The sequence below is a fragment of the Rhopilema esculentum genome, chromosome 11 (assembly GCF_057945365.1).
Source record: "Rhopilema esculentum isolate cy_ngs chromosome 11, ASM5794536v1, whole genome shotgun sequence".
Lineage (NCBI taxonomy): Eukaryota > Metazoa > Cnidaria > Scyphozoa > Rhizostomeae > Rhizostomatidae > Rhopilema > Rhopilema esculentum.
Window position 1 is genome coordinate 17,293,479 of NC_142825.1, and position 21,780 is coordinate 17,315,258.

The following is a 21,780-nucleotide window of genomic DNA, read 5'->3' on the forward strand; positions in this document are numbered from 1 at the left end:
CTCTAAAATAATAGTAATTTTCGTATTTTGCTGCCAAGTACGACAAAAAAATAATCAGCACCTTTCTTGGAGCTCATGGATCAAGAACCCCATCTAAAAATAAAATTTGCTTGCACTCTTGTGCGCATTAAATTCGCACTCCTGTGACTATCGCTAGGAAGGGAGGAGCCTTTACCCCCTTTCTATTTAAGGCTCCCCTTTCCTAGCAATAGTCGTAGGAGCTTCGTAGGGTAGCTAGTCTTCCGTTAATTGAAAGTTTCTTTTAATTTGTTAATCATTCCAGATTTTTGCTCCACGAAATGCGAACGCTTTCTGTCCATTACTAGTTTTCATGAATAGCACTAGCAAGTCAGTTTCGCCATTTCTAAGGTGGATAATATTGCGTTCAGAATTTCTAACAAATAAATGCGAGAGATAATCAGGCCCGAGACTATTAACAGATTTATATACAGTTGTTGCAGTCTCACTTCTGATCATATCCCTCACAGTTGGCCATTTTAACTCTGTAATCAAAGCTTCAGCAGAAGCATCGTAGCTGCTATTTGTAATAATTCTAGCGGCTCGATGCTGCAATTTTTGGAGCTTAACCAGTCGGAACTCTGCACAGCTCTCCCACACAGAACAGCAGTACCGAAAATGTGGCTCTACAATCTACTAATACTAATATGCGGATATACAAATGAGCCCCGAACAAAAGATCCACACCGCACGGCGGTTCAACCCCTTTATCTCCCCGAAGGGCAGAGCAGATCTTCCCCAGCAAGGTCTCAAATCGAAGCTAGATAATTGATTTGCTATCATAAAGGTATAAAGTTTTTTTCCTTCCTAATTTCTCGAGATATTTGGCGTTTTCTGAGGCATCATCTCGATCACCATTAGTGCTCTCCGTGGTCTTTGTCCCGCGTTTCTGAAGGTCCTTTCTCTCTCTTTTCTCTTGCTCTCTACAAAAGATTTCAAAACTTTTTCCTCCAGCAACCCTTCAATTTGAACGGAGGCTTTTCAAATTCGTTTCGCTTTCCACAAAGGATCCATTGGATTTTTCGTAGTTAGAGGAGAGGATAGCTAATAATAAATCTACGTGCACTGCTGCTTGGCATTCCTTTTCGAACTCGAAGCGATCCTCGACGGTCGTGGTCTGTGCTACAGCTTGAGGCTTCAGTCATTAGTAGTTGCTCTCGATCTCTGGTGAGTCTCCTTGGCTTTCTTTATCAACTGGTTTTTCATTGATTGACGATTGAACCCCGTTTCTTATTTCGTTTGCAAGAGCCATGTAATTCGTGCTTTTGACAATCTTCCTTTTCGTTTTAGTAGCTACGTACGTACGGTACACACACTGCTGCCCGTTTTTTTGGTTCTGCGATGGCTGCTGGCTGTTCCCCTTCTTCACTGGCATCAGAATCGACGGCAACCGAATACAGGTAAGCGTTGTTGTTCTTACGTGTTTTCGATATTCCTTATTTCAAATGGTTTCGTGCTCATTTCGAGGAAATTTCACTAAAAGCGGCCGCTAGACCCACGCCGCGAACGAAAAATTTTTACTTCTTCTCGAGGTTTTGTGCTAAAAGGATTGGCTTTATTGCAATCAACTGCTGTTTATTCTTGATGCAAGGAAATTTGATTTTCATAGGAAACCCGTTGTTATGCAAATTATGTAATGCCAGCCCCCAACTTTTTATGCCTAATGAGAATCCTTTGTAGCAACTTTTCCTAACCGCCTTCCTTCCTTTTTTGTAGATGAACGATCGGATTTGCTGACTTTTGAGTACAAAAAGTGAGTTATTTTTCGATTAAAAGATTTTCCCACCGAGACAAATAGGATTATTTATGTTAGAATTATTTATAGCTTTGACAGCAATTTCGCAATTGTAAGTGAATCATTCTAGAAATCATTTCAAATGACTTTATGCTTATAGGAGTCGCTAGACCCGCCACGAACGTGTTTCTCTTAAATTTTGACCTCTTCGTAGTTTTGTCCTTAAAGGAAAATGGATTTGCTATATTGCTCGCTTAACAAGAACAATTTCAAATGATTTTATGCTTAATTTGATGAAATTATACTAAAAACCAGTCGCTAAAGGGGTGGCTAAGCTCTCGCGACGAACTTTTTTTTCCTGAAATTTTACAAAGCATTATGACCATCGATTTCCTTAGAACGTGCTTTCATTAACCATGGAATAACATCTTCATTATTTTTTTGTTCTTCATCTAGACCAAAGAGCGTTTCAAGCAATAATTATGACGCAGACATGATTCTCGGACCTTCGAAAGGAAATTTATGGCATTTATGCTGGCGTTAAATCGAACAAAGAAACAAGAAAAAACCACGACTGCGGAGAAAATTACTAAATCTATGAAGATTAGTTGTTGTCCATGAATTGTATTTTGCTAATTTGTTGTTTGAGTAAGAATCCTTTCTGATGCACGAAACTTTTGCTGTTTTCTATCTTGATAAGTCACGAGAGGTCACGTGATAAAAAATTGCTTGCACTCCTGTGCGAATTAAATTCGCACTTTTGTGACTATCGCTAGGAAGGGGGAGCCTCAACCCAATTTATGCTCCCCCCTTCCTAGCGATAGTCACAAAAGAAATTTTTTTATCACGTGACCTCTCCTCATTTTGAAATCGAGGTTTATGGCACTCTTGTCTTTCCAAGGCTAATCTTAATATTCAACCATAGGACCGCTGGCAAGCCTGCGTAGCGGGCTTCGTATGGGAGCTAGTACCTCTATATAATTTGCAAAGTACATTTTTTGGCAAAAATTTCTTTGCATATTTTAAAAAACCTAACAAGCGGGAGAATTTGGCTTGAACAGATTTAATTTGCTCGTCCCACACGAGGTATTGGTCAAGTTGGACACCAAGATACTTAATACTGTTGACGAGTTCTACAGCGGAATCATCGATAATGAATGCATGTGAGCCCACAGTGTTTTCACCAATCTTTTTCAGATTTGGTCTAGATCCGATTACCATTGCCTGAGTGTTGATTACATTCAAAGACAATTTATTGCCCTGAAGCCATTCTTTCAAACATTTCAATTTGTTGTTGAGCGTTTCAGTTAGATCCTCAATGCTCTTAGAGGAATAGGATATGCTAGTATTGTCGTCATACATGGTAACTTTGCAGTTTTTCAAGGCGACTGGCAGATCATTTATATAGATTAGGAAGAGTAGTGGACCTAAACAAGAACCTTGTGGAACACCACAGTTGATGCTTCCGATGTCAGATTCCACTCCATTAACCTTAGTGAATTGCTGCCTACTGCTAAGATATGATTTGAACCATTGAAGCTCAAGACCCTGAATTCCGTACTTAGATAGCTTTTGAATAAGTATGGCATGATCAACAGTATCAAAAGCCTTTTTCAAATCAATGAAAATATTTCCTGTAAATTTTCCACGCTCGATATTAATGTGCCAGTCATTAGTGCCAGAGAGCAAGCAAGTTACTGTGGAATGCAGAGCTCTAAAACCTGATTGACCAGAATACAGAAGTTTATTTTTGTCTAGATAATGATATCTTCTTCTTCTGCGCCTAAGCCTATGTAGGCCGCGGGTGCGCCCAACCATGCACAGAGCTCCGCCACTTCTCCCTATCCATCGCCATTCTTGATAGTTCTCGCAATCCCTCCCCAGTCCACTCCTTGATGTCGTCTTCCCATTGCCTTCTTGGTCTGCCTCTTTCCCTTGCGCCCTCAACTATCCCTTGGATCAATGTCTTTGTCATCGCTGTTGGTTTCCTCATCTGGTGTCCAAAGTACTTCAGCTTCCTCTTTTTGACTGTCTCTGTAATTGATTCCGGCCTGCTGCCCAACGTCTCCGTCACTTTATTCCAGACAAATTCATTCGTTTTCCTCTCCTGCCAGCTTATTTTCATCATCCTTCGGTAAGATTTCATCTCGAAGGCCTTCAGCTTTTCCATGCTCTTCTTGTTCATTGTCCAGCTTTCACATTCGTATAAGAGTGTCGCCCAAGCAATTGCCATTGTGATTTTCATGCGATTTTTCAGGCTAATGCCTTGTAGTCCCCACATTGAGTTCAGCCTAGCCATAGCACTTGTTGCAGCTCCAATTCTATTCCTGATTTCTTGGTCCGAGTTTCCATTTTCCGTGATGGTTGCTCCCAAGTACTTGAAACTCTTGACCTGTTCAAGTTTCCCATCACCGATGACTATTTCCAGTTGGATGTTATCTTCTCCATTCCCTGTGACCATTGTCTTGCTCTTCTCCTTGCTAATTTCCATTCCAAATCTTTGTGAGGTGTCATGCAGTCTGTTGGTTAGATCCTGCAGTTTTTCTTCATTCTTTCCAATCAGGTTGATGTCGTCTGCGAAGCGAAGATTGGTTACTTTCAGTCGTCCACAGCTCACTCCAGTATCGTCTAGCTCTTCGATCGCTTCTACCATGATTCGTTCAAGGAACAGATTGAACAACGTCGATGACAGGATACACCCTTGTCGTACTCCGACAGTCGCTCTGAACCATTCGCCGAATTCTTCTCCGGTCAACACTTTGGTCGTTGCTTGCTCGTACAGACTCATGATTGTCTTCGTGATTTGTTCACCGATATTGAACTTCCTCATCGAGTGCCACAGCGCTTCATGCCACACCCGATCAAACGCTTTTTTAAAGTCGATGAAGTTGTGACATATTACTCTTTGATGGTTCCTTGTTTTCTCGCATAAGAGCCGAAGATTGGTGATTTGGTCCGTGGTGCTTCGGTCCTTTCTGAAGCCAGCCTGCATCTCGCTCAGCACTTCCTCAACTCTTGGTGTTATTCTTCCTTGGATGATTTTTATGATAATGATGATAATAATATAGATAATGATATTGATATAGTTGATGTTAATGTTTTTGTGCTGTTTTATAGCAGTATCTCTAAATCTTTTAACACAGTAGACCAAATAGTGATCACTTAAAGTTGTCTCATAAACACCAGATTCTACTATAAAAGCTTTATTAGTTGTGGAAATATGATCAATCAGAGTGGCAGTTGTAAGAGTTTCCCTTGTACTTCTTTTGATAAACTATCTTAGACTGAAACGATCATAAATGCCAAGTAAGTTCTTCGAATGTGGTGGAAGGTTATCGGGGATACAAGTATTCTCAGCCCCAGAAACTATTGGTAAAAAATCACAGTTTGTGTCGCCAAGGAGGATTATATCCCTTTTCTCCTTGACGAGAACCTGTAAACACTCTTCCAGTTGACGAAATATTTCAACTGACGCATCAGGAGGACGGCACCACGACATAACAAGAAACAGTGCAGCCTTCACAGGTTTAATCTCAATACATATACCTTCTAAATTGGATAGAGGAAGGTCCGTCCTGACAGTGACTTTATCAAAAGATGCCTCTTTTACATACAAAGCTACACCTCCACCATTTTACATACAGAGCAATCACCCTCTTTATCTTTTACCTCAATCTTATTTAGTCAAAAATTTAATGCACGAAGTAAATTGTTAGAAAGAATGTTATCACCATATTTGTTGAGATGGATCAGACTTCTGTTAAGATGTTGGTTGGCATGTATGTTGTTGTGTTCCAAAAAGGCAAAATCATTCTGAGAGCACAAGTCCTGGAGAACAAAGTTTACTCTCTTTCTCTTTGATTCATATCTGTCACCACGTGTTATAAGACCGGAAATAACAACTTCAATACCTTTATCGTTAATTGACTTAGCCAGATCGATAATTTCCTCATCAATTTGCACCTCTGTTTTTTGTTTTCCATCAATTTTCAGAGAAAGGTCATTTGCGCCACTGTGCAGTAGGATTAGGTTAGGCTCTCTTTCAATTGAAGGCTGGGCATAACTATGCATGTCTCTGGTTGTAGCACCATTGAAATTCTTGACAAAAATATTCATCCCTTGATTTCCACACTTTTCCTTTAGTTCCCAGCAATTAACATTTTTTACAAGAGAGTCACCCATAATGACTGCAGTGCGTTTACTTCTTGATTGCGAAAGATTTTGCGTTTTGTAGCAGTGTTTAACGTCCCCTGTGTCATTCCCTGACGGCAGCTGCTCGTTTAAGGCATTTGAAGAGGAACTTGGTGTAGCAGAATCAGGAGGTATTGTAGATACTGCATCCTCGACTGCATCTTTGTTTACATTTTGATCGCATCTTTTCCTGATGGAGCTGATCGTTGTGACTTCAGGGACATGTGATGCTTCAGCAGCGTTGACAATACCACTGACATCGCAAACGCTGACATTTGGGGCACTGACCGGTGAAGTTGAGGCTTCCTCATTGTAATTCATTTCAATTTGCACTTCAGGATTCACAGAATTCACAGAATTGTTTACCTGTTCGCATGAACTTGTTGCAGAATTTAATACGCTTGATTTCATTTGTCTTTGTCTCCTATTTTTTGCTTTAGGGGTATTTCTATTGTTGTTTGGACTTCTATTGTCATTTGTTGTTGTTTTGTATTCTCGTACACAACAGTTGGACCATTTCTATTGTCAGCTTGATTGTCCGAGGTATCATGTGATCGATCTTGAAGATTTCCATCATGGCGAAGCTTTGATTAAAGATCAATGTTTTCCAGCATGAGGCGATGGCATTTTTCCCGCTCTAACTGGTTCATTGTCAGCTTCAGTTTCATTCGTAAAATAGGATTCTTTGATATATAACAAATCAGCACGAACAATTTCATCTAGAGCATCTGAAACCATTTCTTTATTTAGGCCATGCAAGGACTCAGCTTCGCAGCAGATAAAATCTCTATCAGGACAATTCTTTTTGCCACGAATAGCTGCAATAATATTAAAGATTTTGTCCATGTCATTTTCCGTATCTTGGTCAGTACCCATTGCTAGTATCGCTAAAGAAAAATCTCAATCCCAGTGAAAAAAGTGAGAGCAGATGTTCTGATGATGTTCTGACTCCTGGTGATGATGGTGTCAATATCTTCAAAACATTTGCAAAGGTCTATTCGTGTTTTTCGTTTAAATATTTTAAGGTTTTACCACCTAAGTAAGCCCCACTCGTATAAGCCCCCTTGAATTAGCATCCTAGGGGCTTATTTATTTTTGGTATTTTTGAATGGCGGCTTATTCGAGAGAGATGGGCTTATACGAGGGGAAGGGCTTTTAAAATTATTGTAGACATTAAGAAGACATTATTAAAAGATCTCGTTTATTTTAGTAGGAATTTCTTTATGAGCATTTAATTAATTATTACCAAAAGTATGAATTTTTGTGGTAATTCAATGAAATGCCAAAGGAAACCTCAGATGGCAAAAATTCATCAAATTGAGGGGTCAAATTCTAGAATTAACGGTAGCAGTGGGGGCTTATTCGAGGGGGGGGAGGCTGATTCGAGAATTCTATCACTTATTGCAGCTATCGAGTGCCTGCGTAGTGGGCTTCATAGGGGAGCTAGCCTCCCATTCACTGAAATGTGCATAAAGATTTAATGTATTACGGTTGCAATATCGAGGCAAGATTGAAACTTGCTTCAATACATTTTGCAAGCCCCGGTCTATTCGTGGTTCTCGTTTACGTATTTTCATGGGTTACCCCCTTAAGCTCTCCTGTTTTTTCTGATTTCAATGATTGAGTTTTTTATCATTACATTTCTTTTAGCCCTTGTGGGGCTCGTTTTATATTTTTCAGGCATCTAAAAGCTCCGTTTGTTATTCTGAATTTTACTTCGAAGCCTGACAGCATCATTTTTCTGTAAGCCCTACATTTTGAACACATTTCCATGTTTTACTCTCAAAAGTTCTTTTATATCATTATTAGTATTTTTATTCTCCTATTTATACAGAATTCAGAATCAAATGTTCAAGTTTTCTAACCATATACTTGGTTACATGTGGGGATGGGCGAAAATGCGGCCATGCTTTTCGCAAAAGTAAAGAGTTTTTTGTGCAGAATTTTTCTCATGAGTCTTTATTTGATTACCCTTGCCAACCCCTCCGTACTTTACACCTTGCGTCAGAGCAATTCTCCCATAGCATTTCGATAAATGGGAAGCGATGGACAATGGCAATGCGATAACAAAAATTATTATATTGCGAAATGCGGAAAGCTGTTGAAAAATGTTGACAAAGGGTTTTTCCATAAAATCTATACAAATGAGAAACGATGTACAATGGCAATGCGATATCAAAGAAAAATGTTATATATCGAAAAAACCAAAGCAGAAAAAGAGAAACGAAAATATTACTTTGTGGTATATTACAGTTGGAGTCCTGATCTCATTGTTTTTAGCATGTCAAAGTCTATAGGTATGCCAATGTTAATGCTTTCTTCATTAAATGCACAATTGTTCTGGCTTTTCCCCTCACTAATATGCACATACCATTAATTCAATATTGCTTGGACAGCAAACCACCACATTTAAGAACAATGCTTGTGGCATTGATTCATTACATTGATTCATGATCCTTTGTAAATGTTACTCATCTTAATGCAGACTCATTGCATAACATGTTTTGGGGTAATTGGGCTTTGACAATATTCTTGTCTCAAATGTTTTCAATTAGTTTAAGAGGACTGTGGTTTCTGTAGTATAATAGAGTGTTTATGCTTCTGGACGCGCCACATGAAGACGCGCCTAAGGGGTCTAGAAACTAGCGCGGTCGCGACATCCCCCTTGGCAGCAAGAGCGTCTTCATCGTTAACTGAACGCGAAAACAGCATAATCGATGTCCAGTTTTATCCAAGAGAACTTTGAGGTAAGAACCCATTAAATTATATTCCAAAGACTAAAATAAGCTCAAGGCTTCTCGATTGATTTTCGATCTTTCGTTCTGATAGGATTTCGCTTGAATTATCGTTTATTTTGTTTTATTTACAGAAGAATCATCCACCGTACAAAATGGCCTGCGAGCAAGTAAATGCTGAGAAACAACATCAGACGTTCGTAACCCTAAAACATTGAATATCATAAGTAGATTTGCACACACAATGTAACATTTTGTTTTAGTTCAAGAATACGTATTTTATGCTAATATCATTGAAGCGCATGTAAAAACACCATATGCCATTTTTGTAGCATATGGAAAACCCGCCTGTGAGATCTCAAATAAAATTTATGATGGAAAATATAATTCTTGATCCTCGTGTGAATTCTCATTAAACTATTTGACATATTACTCATCACTAATTTGAGCTTGCCAAAGTGTTTTCATTTAGCATTTCTTATTATACGCAATGAAAAGTGCAGGCTACAACCATGCAGCAACATTAAGCTATCAAATTAACATCTGAAAATCCTGTGCACATTAAGCATCTATTTGGCTTATGTAAAACAAATGAATGCTTGGATGGAGATCTTTTAAATATTTTGATATAGCCCTGCAGCAATATATACTGCATTCAAGATGTGTCTCTGAAGTAAATTTGTTTCGTTAAACCATCCATAGAAAAGTTGAAAATTTCATAGTGGCTTTCTTCATGCCTCATCAGTGTGCTTACACAAGCACTGCATTGCTTTGACTTGAAAAATTATTCACTGTAGAGGCAAAAAATGATTTGGACTGAGGAGCACAGCATAATGTTGCGTAGAGAAGTGTTGGTGGTGGAACCATACAAATTTAAGTTGGGTTCTCGTGAGCGTGGTCATTGTTGGGACACAGTGGCTAAAAATTTAAATGGTCTTGCACATCCATTCTTCATGGTGGATAAGAGGGCTGTTCGAGACCACTTTCTCAAACTAATTAGAGACTTTGAGAGGAAGATGGCAAAGGAGCAAAGGGCTAGTGGCATTGCTACAGAAATGTCTGAATTAGATGAGGCTGTAGAGACAATAATTGGGAGGATGGAGAGAGCTGAAGAGGAAATTGTCCAGACTGATAGGAAAAGAAGTAAGGAAGTTGAGAGAGAGAGAGAAGCTGCAGAGAATATCAGGAAGAGAGCAATGGAGACTGTCAGAGAGAGCAGAGGAAGGGATGTATCTGAAGGTGGTGTTAAGAAAAAAAGAATGGAAAATAAACTGGAATGGAAAGCAATGGATTATTTGAAAGGAAGGCATGATGAGGAGATTGATATAAAGAAACTGGAGTTAGAGCTTAAAGAGAGGGAATTGCGTTTTAGGGAAACAGCCCATCAACAAAATTATGAATTAAAAAAGCAAGAGTTGGAACTTAAAGAAAGGGAAGGAGAAGACAGGAGAAAAAAGATAGAGTGCATTGTAGAGCGTGAAACAAAATTGATGAATTTGCTTCAGCAGCAGCAATTACTTTTCAATCAAATTTCTCAGCAAAATCTGCATATACTTGATTTGCTGAAAAAATTGACTGAAAAGTAGGAAAAAGTCAATAATGTTTAGTGTAGTTTAGATTTTCAATTCTTTTCAAAACTTTCTCTTTGACACAGCTTTTTGCCATTTGTAACAAGAATCAAGTAAAAGGAAAAAACTCTTAAATGTCAGGTTTTTCAATGTCACGTAAAGAAGCATTTTTTCAATTAATAAACTTTTTGTGGTGTACCAATTCAAAATATGGTCCTTGAGTAAAAACTTTACTTTTTAGACTTAATGATTTTCCTTTTGCTTTTGTTTCATGTGAATATGTTTAACTTACATTCAGATTCTATTAGATGTGGTAGTAGAAACTTTATTTTCTATTTTTGTATAATAGGCTCCCTGGTAAACCAGCCCCTTGATGGGAGGCTACTTTGGGTAAAAATGATTAAAATAAACAAGACAGGAAGTACCAGTAATTATGGGAGTGTTTGGGGCTTAAGGTGGTCATTAACAGTAAAAAATACTGGTCTTGGTGAGAAACTGCTAATCTGGGATTTTTATGTCAAGTAGTACTTTAATGCTTCAAAATTTGTATGAAAAGAATTTTTTCAAATTATCCTAAACATAAAGGGTGAAAAAAGCCCCAAACAATTAGTTAGTGTGCTTAGCAACCGAAAAATTTGGTTGCTAGGGTGACAATTTTGGAAGTTTCTCAGGCACCCCACAAGGTATTTCGGAAAAAATCCACTCTCCAGTATTCCAAAGGTCCAGTCCGTTTCTTCCCACAATTCAGTTCAATTCAATTCAATTGAAAGAACGGAAGAAAAAGCCGAAGCTATTCCAACAGTCCTACATGGCGAGGAAAAAGTTTAGATCTGTAACTCGAAAGAAAAGAAAGAAAGTTTTTTATGGAAAAGGAAATAAAGAATCAAAAAATAATTTAAATTCACAGCTAGAGTTGGAAAGTTTCACCATTAGCAGTTCGTTGGCTGAGGATGAAGCAGCGGGTGAGCCACGGCCGGGGCCTAGCCATCAACGAAGTGAAATAGAGCTAGCACTTCACCATCATAGCACCCCAGATGACAAAAAAACGAGCAGAAGCCAACATAAACTTGACAATTCATCATTTTTGGAATTTGGAAACAGTATACCACAGCTTACAAGAAGTGCTCGGGTAAATCTTGGACTGAAACCCCCAACATTTGAGGACGCCCATGGCTATAAATTACAGGACTTCACACTGCTGCAGCAATTTTTGAACGAAGCAACAGTTTGTAGAAAATGTCGTAAATCAAAGTCTGAGCTTGTTATAAAACAAATAAATAGTCAAAGAGATGGACTTGCTGAAAAATGTGTTGTTACTTATAAAAATTGCAACTTTTCTTACAACCTTGAAACAAGCAAACAGATTGGTGGAAAAGGAGGTGGATCATATGAAGTAAACAGAAGGTCAGTGATAGCCACAATGTCCAGTGGGGGAGGACGGTCAAGCCTACAGAACTTTTGCACACAAATGAACCTTCCTGCTCCAATTTCTCAACCAGCATTTGCTGCCCAAGTGAAGTTTAGAGAGTCTGCATCAGTGACACATGCAGAGGAAGTGATGCGTGCTGCTGCACAACGTCTTAGAGATTTGATCTCTTCTGAGAATCCAGAACTCATCGATGAAGACTCTGATGGAGCACTACCATGTAGTGTGACAGTGGATGGCACATGGCAACGAAGAGGACATGCATCAAAGATTGGCATAGTTTTTGTCATGTCTGCTAGAACTGGAGATATATTAGACTATGAAGTTAAGTCATTGGTGTGTCACCAATGCAGCAAAGCCACTAAGAAACTTGGAAATGATACAGATGAGATAAATCAATGGCAGGAGACACATAAACCATTTTGTAACATAAATCATAAGGGAACCTCCGATGCTATGGAATCATCTGCAGCAGTTGATATATTCTCCAGATCAATCGAAAAAAGACATCTCAAGTATACCACATATGTAGGTGATGGTGATTCAAATTCATTTGGTAAAGTGAAAGCTGCCATACAAGACAAGTATGGAGACAGATATCCAATTGTAAAAGAGGACTGTGTGGGCCACATACAAAAAAGGATGGGAACAGCTCTTAGAAGTTACAAGAAAGGGAAGAAAGGAATGAAATTTTCTGATGGAAAAACTGTTGGTGGTAAAGCAAGGCTCACAGATCTTGTAATTGATAAAATTCAAGGGTATTATGGAAAGGCAATCAGGAGCAACAAAAATAATTTGGAAGGAATGCATAGAGCTGTTTGGGCAATATTTTGCCACACTATTGCCAACTCAAATGAAAGCCTTGAGCAACAACATTGTTATTGTCCCCGAGCCAGCGACACTTGGTGCAAATTTGTGAAAGATAAAATTCATAATACAAAATCATATTCTGAAGAAGGCAGACTACCAGAGGTGTTTCATGATGAATTAAAGCCCATTTTTACAAGACTTTCTGATAGAGTTCTCCTTCAGAGATGTCATGCCGGCATGACACAAAATCAGAATGAGTGTGTCAGTGGACAAGTCTGGGCAAGGTTTCCCAAGACCAGATTTTGTGGCAAGAGAAGAGTCCTAGAACATATCAAACAAACTATCGATGACAAAGCAGTGATTCAAAAGACCATTAATAAGAAATTTAACGGAATTTCTACAAGAAATTAGCCAACTTGAAGATGTCAACCGACAAGTCCAAGAAATGAAGACATATTATGATGAAGGCACCAGAGTAGCAAAAGTAGGTGCAAAACCAACCACTAGCAGAACAAGAGGCAACAAAATCAAGTATCCGACATGTGGAAAAAGTGTAAGATTTGTAGTTGTCTACGGACGCATCAATTCACCACCTCTGATGAGTAAAGCTACACTTAAGAGCTTAGTATGATGAAGATTCAAGCAGATAAAGGACTTGCACAACCTAACAACAGACATGTCAAAGTAGCAAAACAAAACACAGAAATGCAGGAGATGTTGAACATAGTTGAACAATACAATCACGTGTTTGAAGGTATTGGAAAAATCCATGACAAAAGAAATGAAAAAGAGATGTATGGAAAGCTCAACATGAAACCTGAAGCTGCACCGATAGCACAGAAGCCAAGACAATTACCCTACTGCTTGCAAGAACCTTTCAAACAATGGCTAGACCAGGGTGTACAAGAAGACCTGTTTGAGAAAGTCCCAGAGAATGAATCCATCACATGGTTTTCACCTGTTTTCGTACAACTTAAACCAAGCTTCATAAACACTGAAAAAGAACACCTGCAACCACAAATGATATGTGCCAGTGTAGATTTACGGGTACCTAACAGTTACATTGAGCGTAGCAGAATAACACAACCACCAATAGTAGAAGACTTTGTACACAAGTTCCATGATTTCACCATATGGTCAAAGCTAGACTTTCGCCAAGGATATCACCAGCTTGTACTTGATCCCGAATCCAGAACCATAGCAACCTTCAGCACACCATGGGGTAATCACAGACCCAAAAGACTGGTATTCGGAGTGAAAGTGTCGCAAGACCTTTTGATGATGCTATGCAGAAAATATTTGGCGACATCCCATGCTGCTTAAACCAAAGGGATGATATACTCATTGGAGCAAAAGGCTGGAAAGAACACAACCAGACACTACAACTTTGGTATATCTCTAAACCGTGAAAAGTGCCAGTTTGGAAGAAGTGAGATTGAATTCTATGGATATAAATTCTGTTCACAAGGTCTAAAGCCCACAGAAGAGAAAGTTGAAGCTTTGAAGGTATGCAAAAGACCATAATCGAAGACAGAGGTAACAAGTTTCCTCGGTGCGATCAGATACTATCGGATCAAAGTTTATCCCTCAATATGCATCATTGAGAAAGCCACTGAAAGACTTGACATTAAAAGAAACACAATTTCATTGGAATGAAGACGAAGAAGAAGCTTTTCAGAAGCTTAAAGACAGCATATCCAGCAAGGATGTGATTGCGTTCTTCAATCCAAAGCTACCAATTATGGTCAGAACAGAAGCCAGTTACAATGAAGGACTATCAGCAAGGCTATTCCAGAAGACCGAGAAGGGATGGCAACCAGTTCACTTTATAAGTAGAATGCTGACAGAGACTGAGAAGAAATACGGCCAGGCAGAGATAGATGCACTTTGCGTAAAGTGGGCCATAGAAAGATTCAGCATCTACCTACTTGGAGCACCACGTTTCACTATCATCACAGCACACAAACCACTGTTAACACTTTTTAACAAAGCAACAGCTAACCACCCCGCATAGAGAAATGGGTAATGGCTATGGAAGACGTTGATTTTGAGATGAAGTACCAGCCCGGAAAAGATGAACAAGACCTTCTGGACTCTTTGTCACATCATCCTTTACCAATCACAGATGATGAAGACACAGAACATACAGTGAAAGCTATCATCAATGATAGACCAGCAGTACTCCTAAGCAAAATAAAAGAAGAAACCAGAAAAGATGAAACACTCTTAAAGCTCAGAACCATCATCACAAAAGGCGACTAGGAAAACCACAGACGAGATACAGACAGTGCACCGTTTTACTCAATCAAGAATGAGTTCTGCGTAGCAGAAGACCTCATCTTCAGATTGGACAAGATCGTGTTACCAGTAAAGCTACATTAAAAGGTGATTGACATCGCACACAATTCAGGACATCTCGGCGCAACCAAGACAAAAAGCATGCCGATAGCAAAGTACTGGTTTCCATACCTCAACTCTATGGTTGAACATACCACAGGACAGTGCTATGAATGTAAAGTGACAAGCAGACAAGCGGAAAAGGAACCAATAAAACCATCAGTTATCCCAGCAAAACCATGAGAAGTGATATCAGTTGACTTCATTGGACCATACCCAGATGGTCATTAATATTTAGGTGCAATAGACAAGCGAACAAGATATCCAGAAGTGGAACCACTCTACTCCACTGGATATAAAACTACCAAAGAGAAACTCAAGAAGATATTTGCACACCATGGAGTCCCAGAAAGATTGTCACCTTACAAAGCTATGAACAGCGAACAGCGAACAGCAAACCAATGTTTGGTGAAGATTGTCACCGAACAATAGGGACTAAGCTAGACTATACACCACCTATCAAAGATGAACCAAACAGACAGGATCAGCTAATCAATGAACGAGATGAACGGTACAAGGCTAGGATGGACAACAGTTCATCAGCAAAGGCTCACAGTTTCATACAAGGTCATTATGTACTCCTGAAACAGAGGAAAACCAACAAGTGGTCCACACCATATGAAACCACATTTTATGTGATTACCAATATTCAAGAATCTAGAGTTACAGTAAAACGTCTACAAGATGGACGAGAACTGATGAGAGACGCAAACCACTTAAAACTTGCGAATGCTGTGATGCAAAGTGACAGGAAGAAAAGACCCAGTATAGTGTACCAGACATTGATTGGAGAGAAGAACTATAAAATAACACCACTACAGAAGAAGTAGAGCCAACAAGCTACAGTGATCAGACTGAAGTCCTACAGAAACCTACAGAAACCAACCAACAGAATTCACACACAGAGACACCAACCAAGACAGACTGCAGACCACCACCAAGTTGTTCCCAACTAAGTAAAGAGAAACCCAAAAGTCACAGAAAAAGACCAGCATATTTACAAGACTACCTTCCATTATAAACAGACTTACGACTAGGAACAATAGTACACATCATGTTGTTGTTATTGTTGTTACTATTAACTTATTTAAAAAAACAAAATAATTGTAATCTGGATTTTGTAATCTGTAGGAAAAGGAGATGTCATATCCTATAATTCTAAGCAAAATTATTTACTAGACCCAGTTCCCCACATCCGGGACTTTTGTAGTTTTTTAGTGATTAAAAGATGGCCTACATACACTGGAATTACTAGTTCTTACTACAGGTCATAACACCAACAAATAGTTTATATTAGTGTTCTCTCTCTTTTTTTCTTTTCATACTCCCTCTGTTAAAGAAGGAAGAGAGCAATCAGTAATAAAAAGAGCACCATCACCAGGGGAAATTCATACAATAACCTTAAATGCGTTATGCCTAGATAAAGAAACAGCACAATCAATGCTGTAATCTCTTCAAAGCATATCTTATATCTAATTCATTATTGACATGCTGATAAATAAGCCTTGAGGAATATGGCGGTTTTGAGAAAGTAGTTTTCAGCAGTGTTGATCAAATGTTTAACTTTCCATTTGGAAAAGCTTTATTCAAACAACCATTCTACTTCAATACCAACTGAAGGTGGTCTTCTAACTTTTTGTTTGACATTTTTTTCAACAATATCCGTTCCTTTGAGCATGTATATCAGCGAATCTTTTCTTTTTACTGCTAATACACTAGAAACTGATATATAAGCATGTGATTGCTAGGTTAAGGAGACATTTTACCATATTTTAGCAAAATTAGTCATTTTTGTAGTTACAGTTCACTTCAATAATAAATATAAACTGATCTTATAGAAATATTAAATGTGATTTTATGTAAGAAACAATTGAAACTTACTCTATTTTCTAACCGAATGTGAAAAATTTGTAAGTTGAGGACATTACAATTGAAAATTGTGCTAGAAAGTCTGTTTGATTGGAAACCGAGGGTATATATTTGGTTGCAAAGTCAATACTTACAATCAGTGCCAAATCTGTTAGAAAACCAGTTTAGGTTTCAAAGGCAAATTCAGCCATCCCTTCTCCCCCTAGGAAAATTTTTGATTTACAATAGAAAAATGAAGGGGGCTATTGGGTATGCTTTTTCTTCTGGCTTGTTTGACATTTTGCTCTATTTTAAACTTTTTTTGCGGGAGGGGGAGGGTGACGTAAGCAATAGTATTTTGGAAAACAACTGAAAAACGGAAAATCACAGCACACATTTCCAAGTAATTTTGGCAGGGATTGTACTTAACTAGCTTACCAGGGAATGGTAATGCTTCTGTTTTTTTCTAACGACAGTTCTGGCTGCTAGATAGCAGATACATCTACTGTGTCAGTTTTTTTAAAAGACCCACCTCTCGCAAAGACTCACTATTTAATTTATATCAATTCTATTCAACAAGGACCAAATCAGCCACTAAAAAATTGTGTATCATTATTTAATAGTGTATAAAGAATCAATAGGGTGAACTACAGCAACTCAACCTTCTATTGGCCATAAAAACTGTTTCCTTGTCATAGTACACACCAAAAAGCTTCCCTACTAAAATTTCTCAAAAATCCAAAGTTGAATCTTTTGTTATAAAAGCAACAATTTGAACTTGAACAGAGTAATTGCAAGGAGACAATAATACACATTTCCCTAATCAGCTTCCTTGATTTTCTGCCAAGCGCCTTACACCTTATTAAATTTTGCTTGTAGTTTCCAAAGTATAGTTTTTGGTCTTTGACATCTCTGGCTGTGCAACAAAGGCCTTGGCAATGGTGCCAGTGTTCATTTTCTGATTAACAGTGGCAAACATTAAAAGGAAAGAAATGACGATATGATTGTTCCTTTTAATTTTCAGGCCATTGAAGTTTTCAAGTACATAATTCCCTTTCAATTGCTTCATGGCTCGTCCCAAAAAATAGTTTATATTAGTGTCCTCTCTCTTTTTTTTCTTTTCATTCTCCCCCTGTTAAAGAAGCAAGAGAGCAATCAGTAATAAAAAGAGCACCATCACCAGGGGAAATTCATACAATAAGCTTAAATGCGTTATGCCTAGATAAAAAAACAGCATAATCAATGCTGTAATCTCTTCAAAGCATATCTTATATCTAATTCATTATTGACATGCTGATAAATAAGCCTTGAGGAATATGGCGGTTTTGAGAAAGTAGTTTTCAGCAGTGTTGATCAAATGTTTAACTTTCCATTTGGAAAAGCTTTATTCAAACAACCATTCTACTTCAATACCAACTGAAGGTGGTCTTCTAACTTTTTGTTTGACATTTTTTTCAACAATATCCGTTCCTTTGAGCATGTATATCAGCGAATCTTTTCTTTTTACTGCTAATACACTAGAAACTGATATATAAGCATGTGATTGCTGGGTTAAGGAGACATTTTACCATATTTTAGCAAAATTAGTCATTTTTGTAGTTACAGTTCACTTCAATAATAAATATAAACTGATCTTATAGAAATATTAAATGTGATTTTATGTAAGAAACAATTGAAACTTACTCTATTTTCTAACCGAATGAGAAAAATTTGTAAGTTGAGGACATTACAATTGAAAATTGTGCTAGAAAGTCTGTTTGATTGGAAACCGAGGGTATATATTTGGTTGCAAAGTCAATACTTACAATCAGTGCCAAATCTGTTAGAAAACCAGTTTAGGTTTCAAAGGCAAATTCAGCCATCCCTTCTTCCCCTAGGAAAATTTTTGATTTACAATAGAAAAATGAAGGGGGCTATTGGGTATGCTTTTTCTTCTGGCTTGTTTGACATTTTGCTCTATTTTAAACTTTTTTTTGCGGGAGGGGGAGGGTGACGTAAGCAATAGTATTTTGGAAAACAACTGTAAAACGGAAAATCACAGCACACATTTCCAAGTAATTTTGGCAGGGATTGTACTTAACTAGCTTACCAGGGAATGGTAATGCTTCTGTTTTTTTCTAACGACAGTTCTGGCTGCTAGATAGCAGATACATCGATTGTGTCAGTTTTTTTAAAAGACCCACCTCTCGCAAAGACTCACTATTTAATTTATATCAATTCTATTCAACAAGGACCAAATCAGCCACTAAAAAATTGTGTATCATTATTTAATAGTGTATAAAGAATCAATAGGGTGAACTACAGCAACTCAACCTTCTATTGGCCATAAAAACTGTTTCCTTGTCATAGTACACACCAAAAAGCTTCCCTACTAAAATTTCTCAAAAATCCAAAGTTGAATCTTTTGTTATAAAAGCAACAATTTGAACTTGAACAGAGTAATTGCAAGGAGACAATAATACACATTTCCCTAATCAGCTTCCTTGATTTTCTGCCAAGCGCCTTACACCTTATTAAATTTTGCTTGTAGTTTCCAAAGTATAGTTTTTGGTCTTTGACATCTCTGGCTGTGCAACAAAGGCCTTGGCAATGGTGCCAGTGTTCATTTTCTGATTAACAGTGGCAAACATTAAAAGGAAAGAAATGACGATATGATTGTTCCTTTTAATTTTCAGGCCATTGAAGTTTTCAAGTACATAATTCCCTTTCAATTGCTTCATGGCTCGTCCCAAAAAATAGTTTATATTAGTGTCCTCTCTCTTTTTTTTCTTTTCATTCTCCCTCTGTTAAAGAAGCAAGAGAGCAATCAGTAATAAAAAGAGCACCATCACCAGGGGAAATTCATACAATAAGCTTAAATGCGTTATGCCTAGATAAAGAAACAGCATAATCAATGCTGTAATCTCTTCAAAGCATATCTTATATCTAATTCATTATTGACATGCTGATAAATAAGCCTTGAGGAATATGGCGGTTTTGAGAAAGTAGTTTTCAGCAGTGTTGATCAAATGTTTAACTTTCCATTTGGAAAAGCTTTATTCAAACAACCATTCTACTTCAATACCAACTGAAGGTGGTCTTCTAACTTTTTGTTTGACATTTTTTTCAACAATATCCGTTCCTTTGAGCATGTATATCAGCGAATCTTTTCTTTTTACTGCTAATACACTAGAAACTGATATATAAGCATGTGATTGCTAGGTTAAGGAGACATTTTACCATATTTTAGCAAAATTAGTCATTTTTGTAGTTACAGTTCACTTCAATAATAAATATAAACTGATCTTATAGAAATATTAAATGTGATTTTATGTAAGAAACAATTGAAACTTACTCTATTTTCTAACCGAATGAGAAAAATTTGTAAGTTGAGGACATTCTAATTGAAAATTGTGCTAGAAAGTCTGTTTGATTGGAAACCGAGGGTATATATTTGGTTGCAAAGTCAATACTTACAATCAGTGCCAAATCTGTTAGAAAACCAGTTTAGGTTTCAAAGGCAAATTCAGCCATCCCTTCTCCCCCTAGGAAAATTTTTGATTTACAATAGAAAAATGAAGGGGGCTATTGGGTATGCTTTTTCTTCTGGCTTGTTTGACATTTTGCTCTATTTTAAACTTTTTTTTGCGGGAGGGGGAGGGTGACGTAAGCAATAGTATTTTGGAAAACAACTGAAAAACGGAAAATCACAGCACACATTTCCAAGTAATTTTGGCAGGGATTGTACTTAACTAGCTTACCAGGGAATGGTAATGCTTCTGTTTTTTTCTAACGACAGTTCTGGCTGCTAGATAGCAGATACATCTATTGTGTCAGTTTTTTTAAAAGACCCACCTCTCGCAAAGACTCACTATTTAATTTATATCAATTCTATTCAACAAGGACCAAATCAGCCACTAAAAAATTGTGTATCATTATTTAATAGTGTATAAAGAATCAATAGGGTGAACTACAGCAACTCAACCTTCTATTGGCCATAAAAACTGTTTCCTTGTCATAGTACACACCAAAAAGCTTCCCTACTAAAATTTCTCAAAAATCCAAAGTTGAATCTTTTGTTATAAAAGCAACAATTTGAACTTGAACAGAGTAATTGCAAGGAGACAATAATACACATTTCCCTAATCAACTTCCTTGATTTTCTGCCAAGCGCCTTACACCTTATTAAATTTTGCTTGTAGTTTCCAAAGTATAGTTTTTGGTCTTTGACATCTCTGGCTGTGCAACAAAGGCCTTGGCAATGGTGCCAGTGTTCATTTTCTGATTAACAGTGGCAAACATTAAAAGGAAAGAAATGACGATATGATTGTTCCTTTTAATTTTCAGGCCATTGAAGTTTTCAAGTACATAATTCCCTTTCAATTGCTTCATGGCTCGTCCCAAAAAATAGTTTATATTAGTGTCCTCTCTCTTTTTTTTCTTTTCATTCTCCTTCTGTTAAAGAAGCAAGAGAGCAATCAGTAATAAAAAGAGCACCATCACCAGGGGAAATTCATACAATAAGCTTAAATGCGTTATGCCTAGATAAAGAAACAGCATAATCAATGCTGTAATCTCTTCAAAGCATATCTTATATCTAATTCATTATTGACATGCTGATAAATAAGCCTTGAGGAATATGGCGGTTTTGAGAAAGTAGTTTTCAGCAGTGTTGATCAAATGTTTAACTTTCCATTTGGAAAAGCTTTATTCAAACAACCATTCTACTTCAATACCAACTGAAGGTGGTCTTCTAACTTTTTGTTTGACATTTTTTTCAACAATATCGGTTCCTTTGAGCATGTATATCAGCGAATCTTTTCTTTTTACTGCTAATACACTAGAAACTGATATATAAGCATGTGATTTCTAGGTTAAGGAGACATTTTACCATATTTTAGCAAAATTAGTCATTTTTGTAGTTACAGTTCACTTCAATAATAAATATAAACTGATCTTATAGAAATATTAAATGTGATTTTATGTAAGAAACAATTGAAACTTACTCTATTTTCTAACCGAATGTGAAAAATTTGTAAGTTGAGGACATTACAATTGAAAATTGTGCTAGAA

The 21,780-nt window shown here is 37.5% G+C and overlaps 2 protein-coding genes across 2 annotated transcripts; one reads left to right on the plus strand and one right to left on the minus strand.

Moving 5' to 3' along the window:
* Positions 1–4,506: 4,506 nt before the first annotated feature.
* LOC148959165 (uncharacterized) lies at positions 4,507–7,329 on the minus strand. The gene has a single exon (XM_089111325.1). It carries the CDS (start codon positions 6,353–6,355, stop codon positions 5,438–5,440), a length of 918 nt encoding a protein of 305 aa, XP_088967451.1. The 5' UTR covers positions 6,356–7,329; the 3' UTR covers positions 4,507–5,437.
* A 10-nt stretch (positions 7,330–7,339) lies between these two features.
* LOC135693869 (uncharacterized) lies at positions 7,340–10,273 on the plus strand. Its single transcript, XM_065212454.2, has 2 exons — positions 7,340–8,691; positions 8,814–10,273. The coding sequence occupies exon 2, from the start codon at positions 9,486–9,488 to the stop codon at positions 10,263–10,265; it is 780 nt and encodes a 259-aa protein (XP_065068526.2). The 5' UTR covers positions 7,340–8,691; positions 8,814–9,485; the 3' UTR covers positions 10,266–10,273.
* The last annotated feature ends 11,507 nt before the right edge of the window (positions 10,274–21,780 follow it).

Bases quoted from the DNA above. Each gene is read 5' to 3' on its own strand.
- LOC148959165 (XM_089111325.1), bottom strand. From the start codon at position 6,355: ATGAAATCAAGCGTATTAAATTCTGCAACAAGTTCATGCGAACAGGTA.
- LOC135693869 (XM_065212454.2), top strand. From the start codon at position 9,486: ATGATTTGGACTGAGGAGCACAGCATAATGTTGCGTAGAGAAGTGTTG.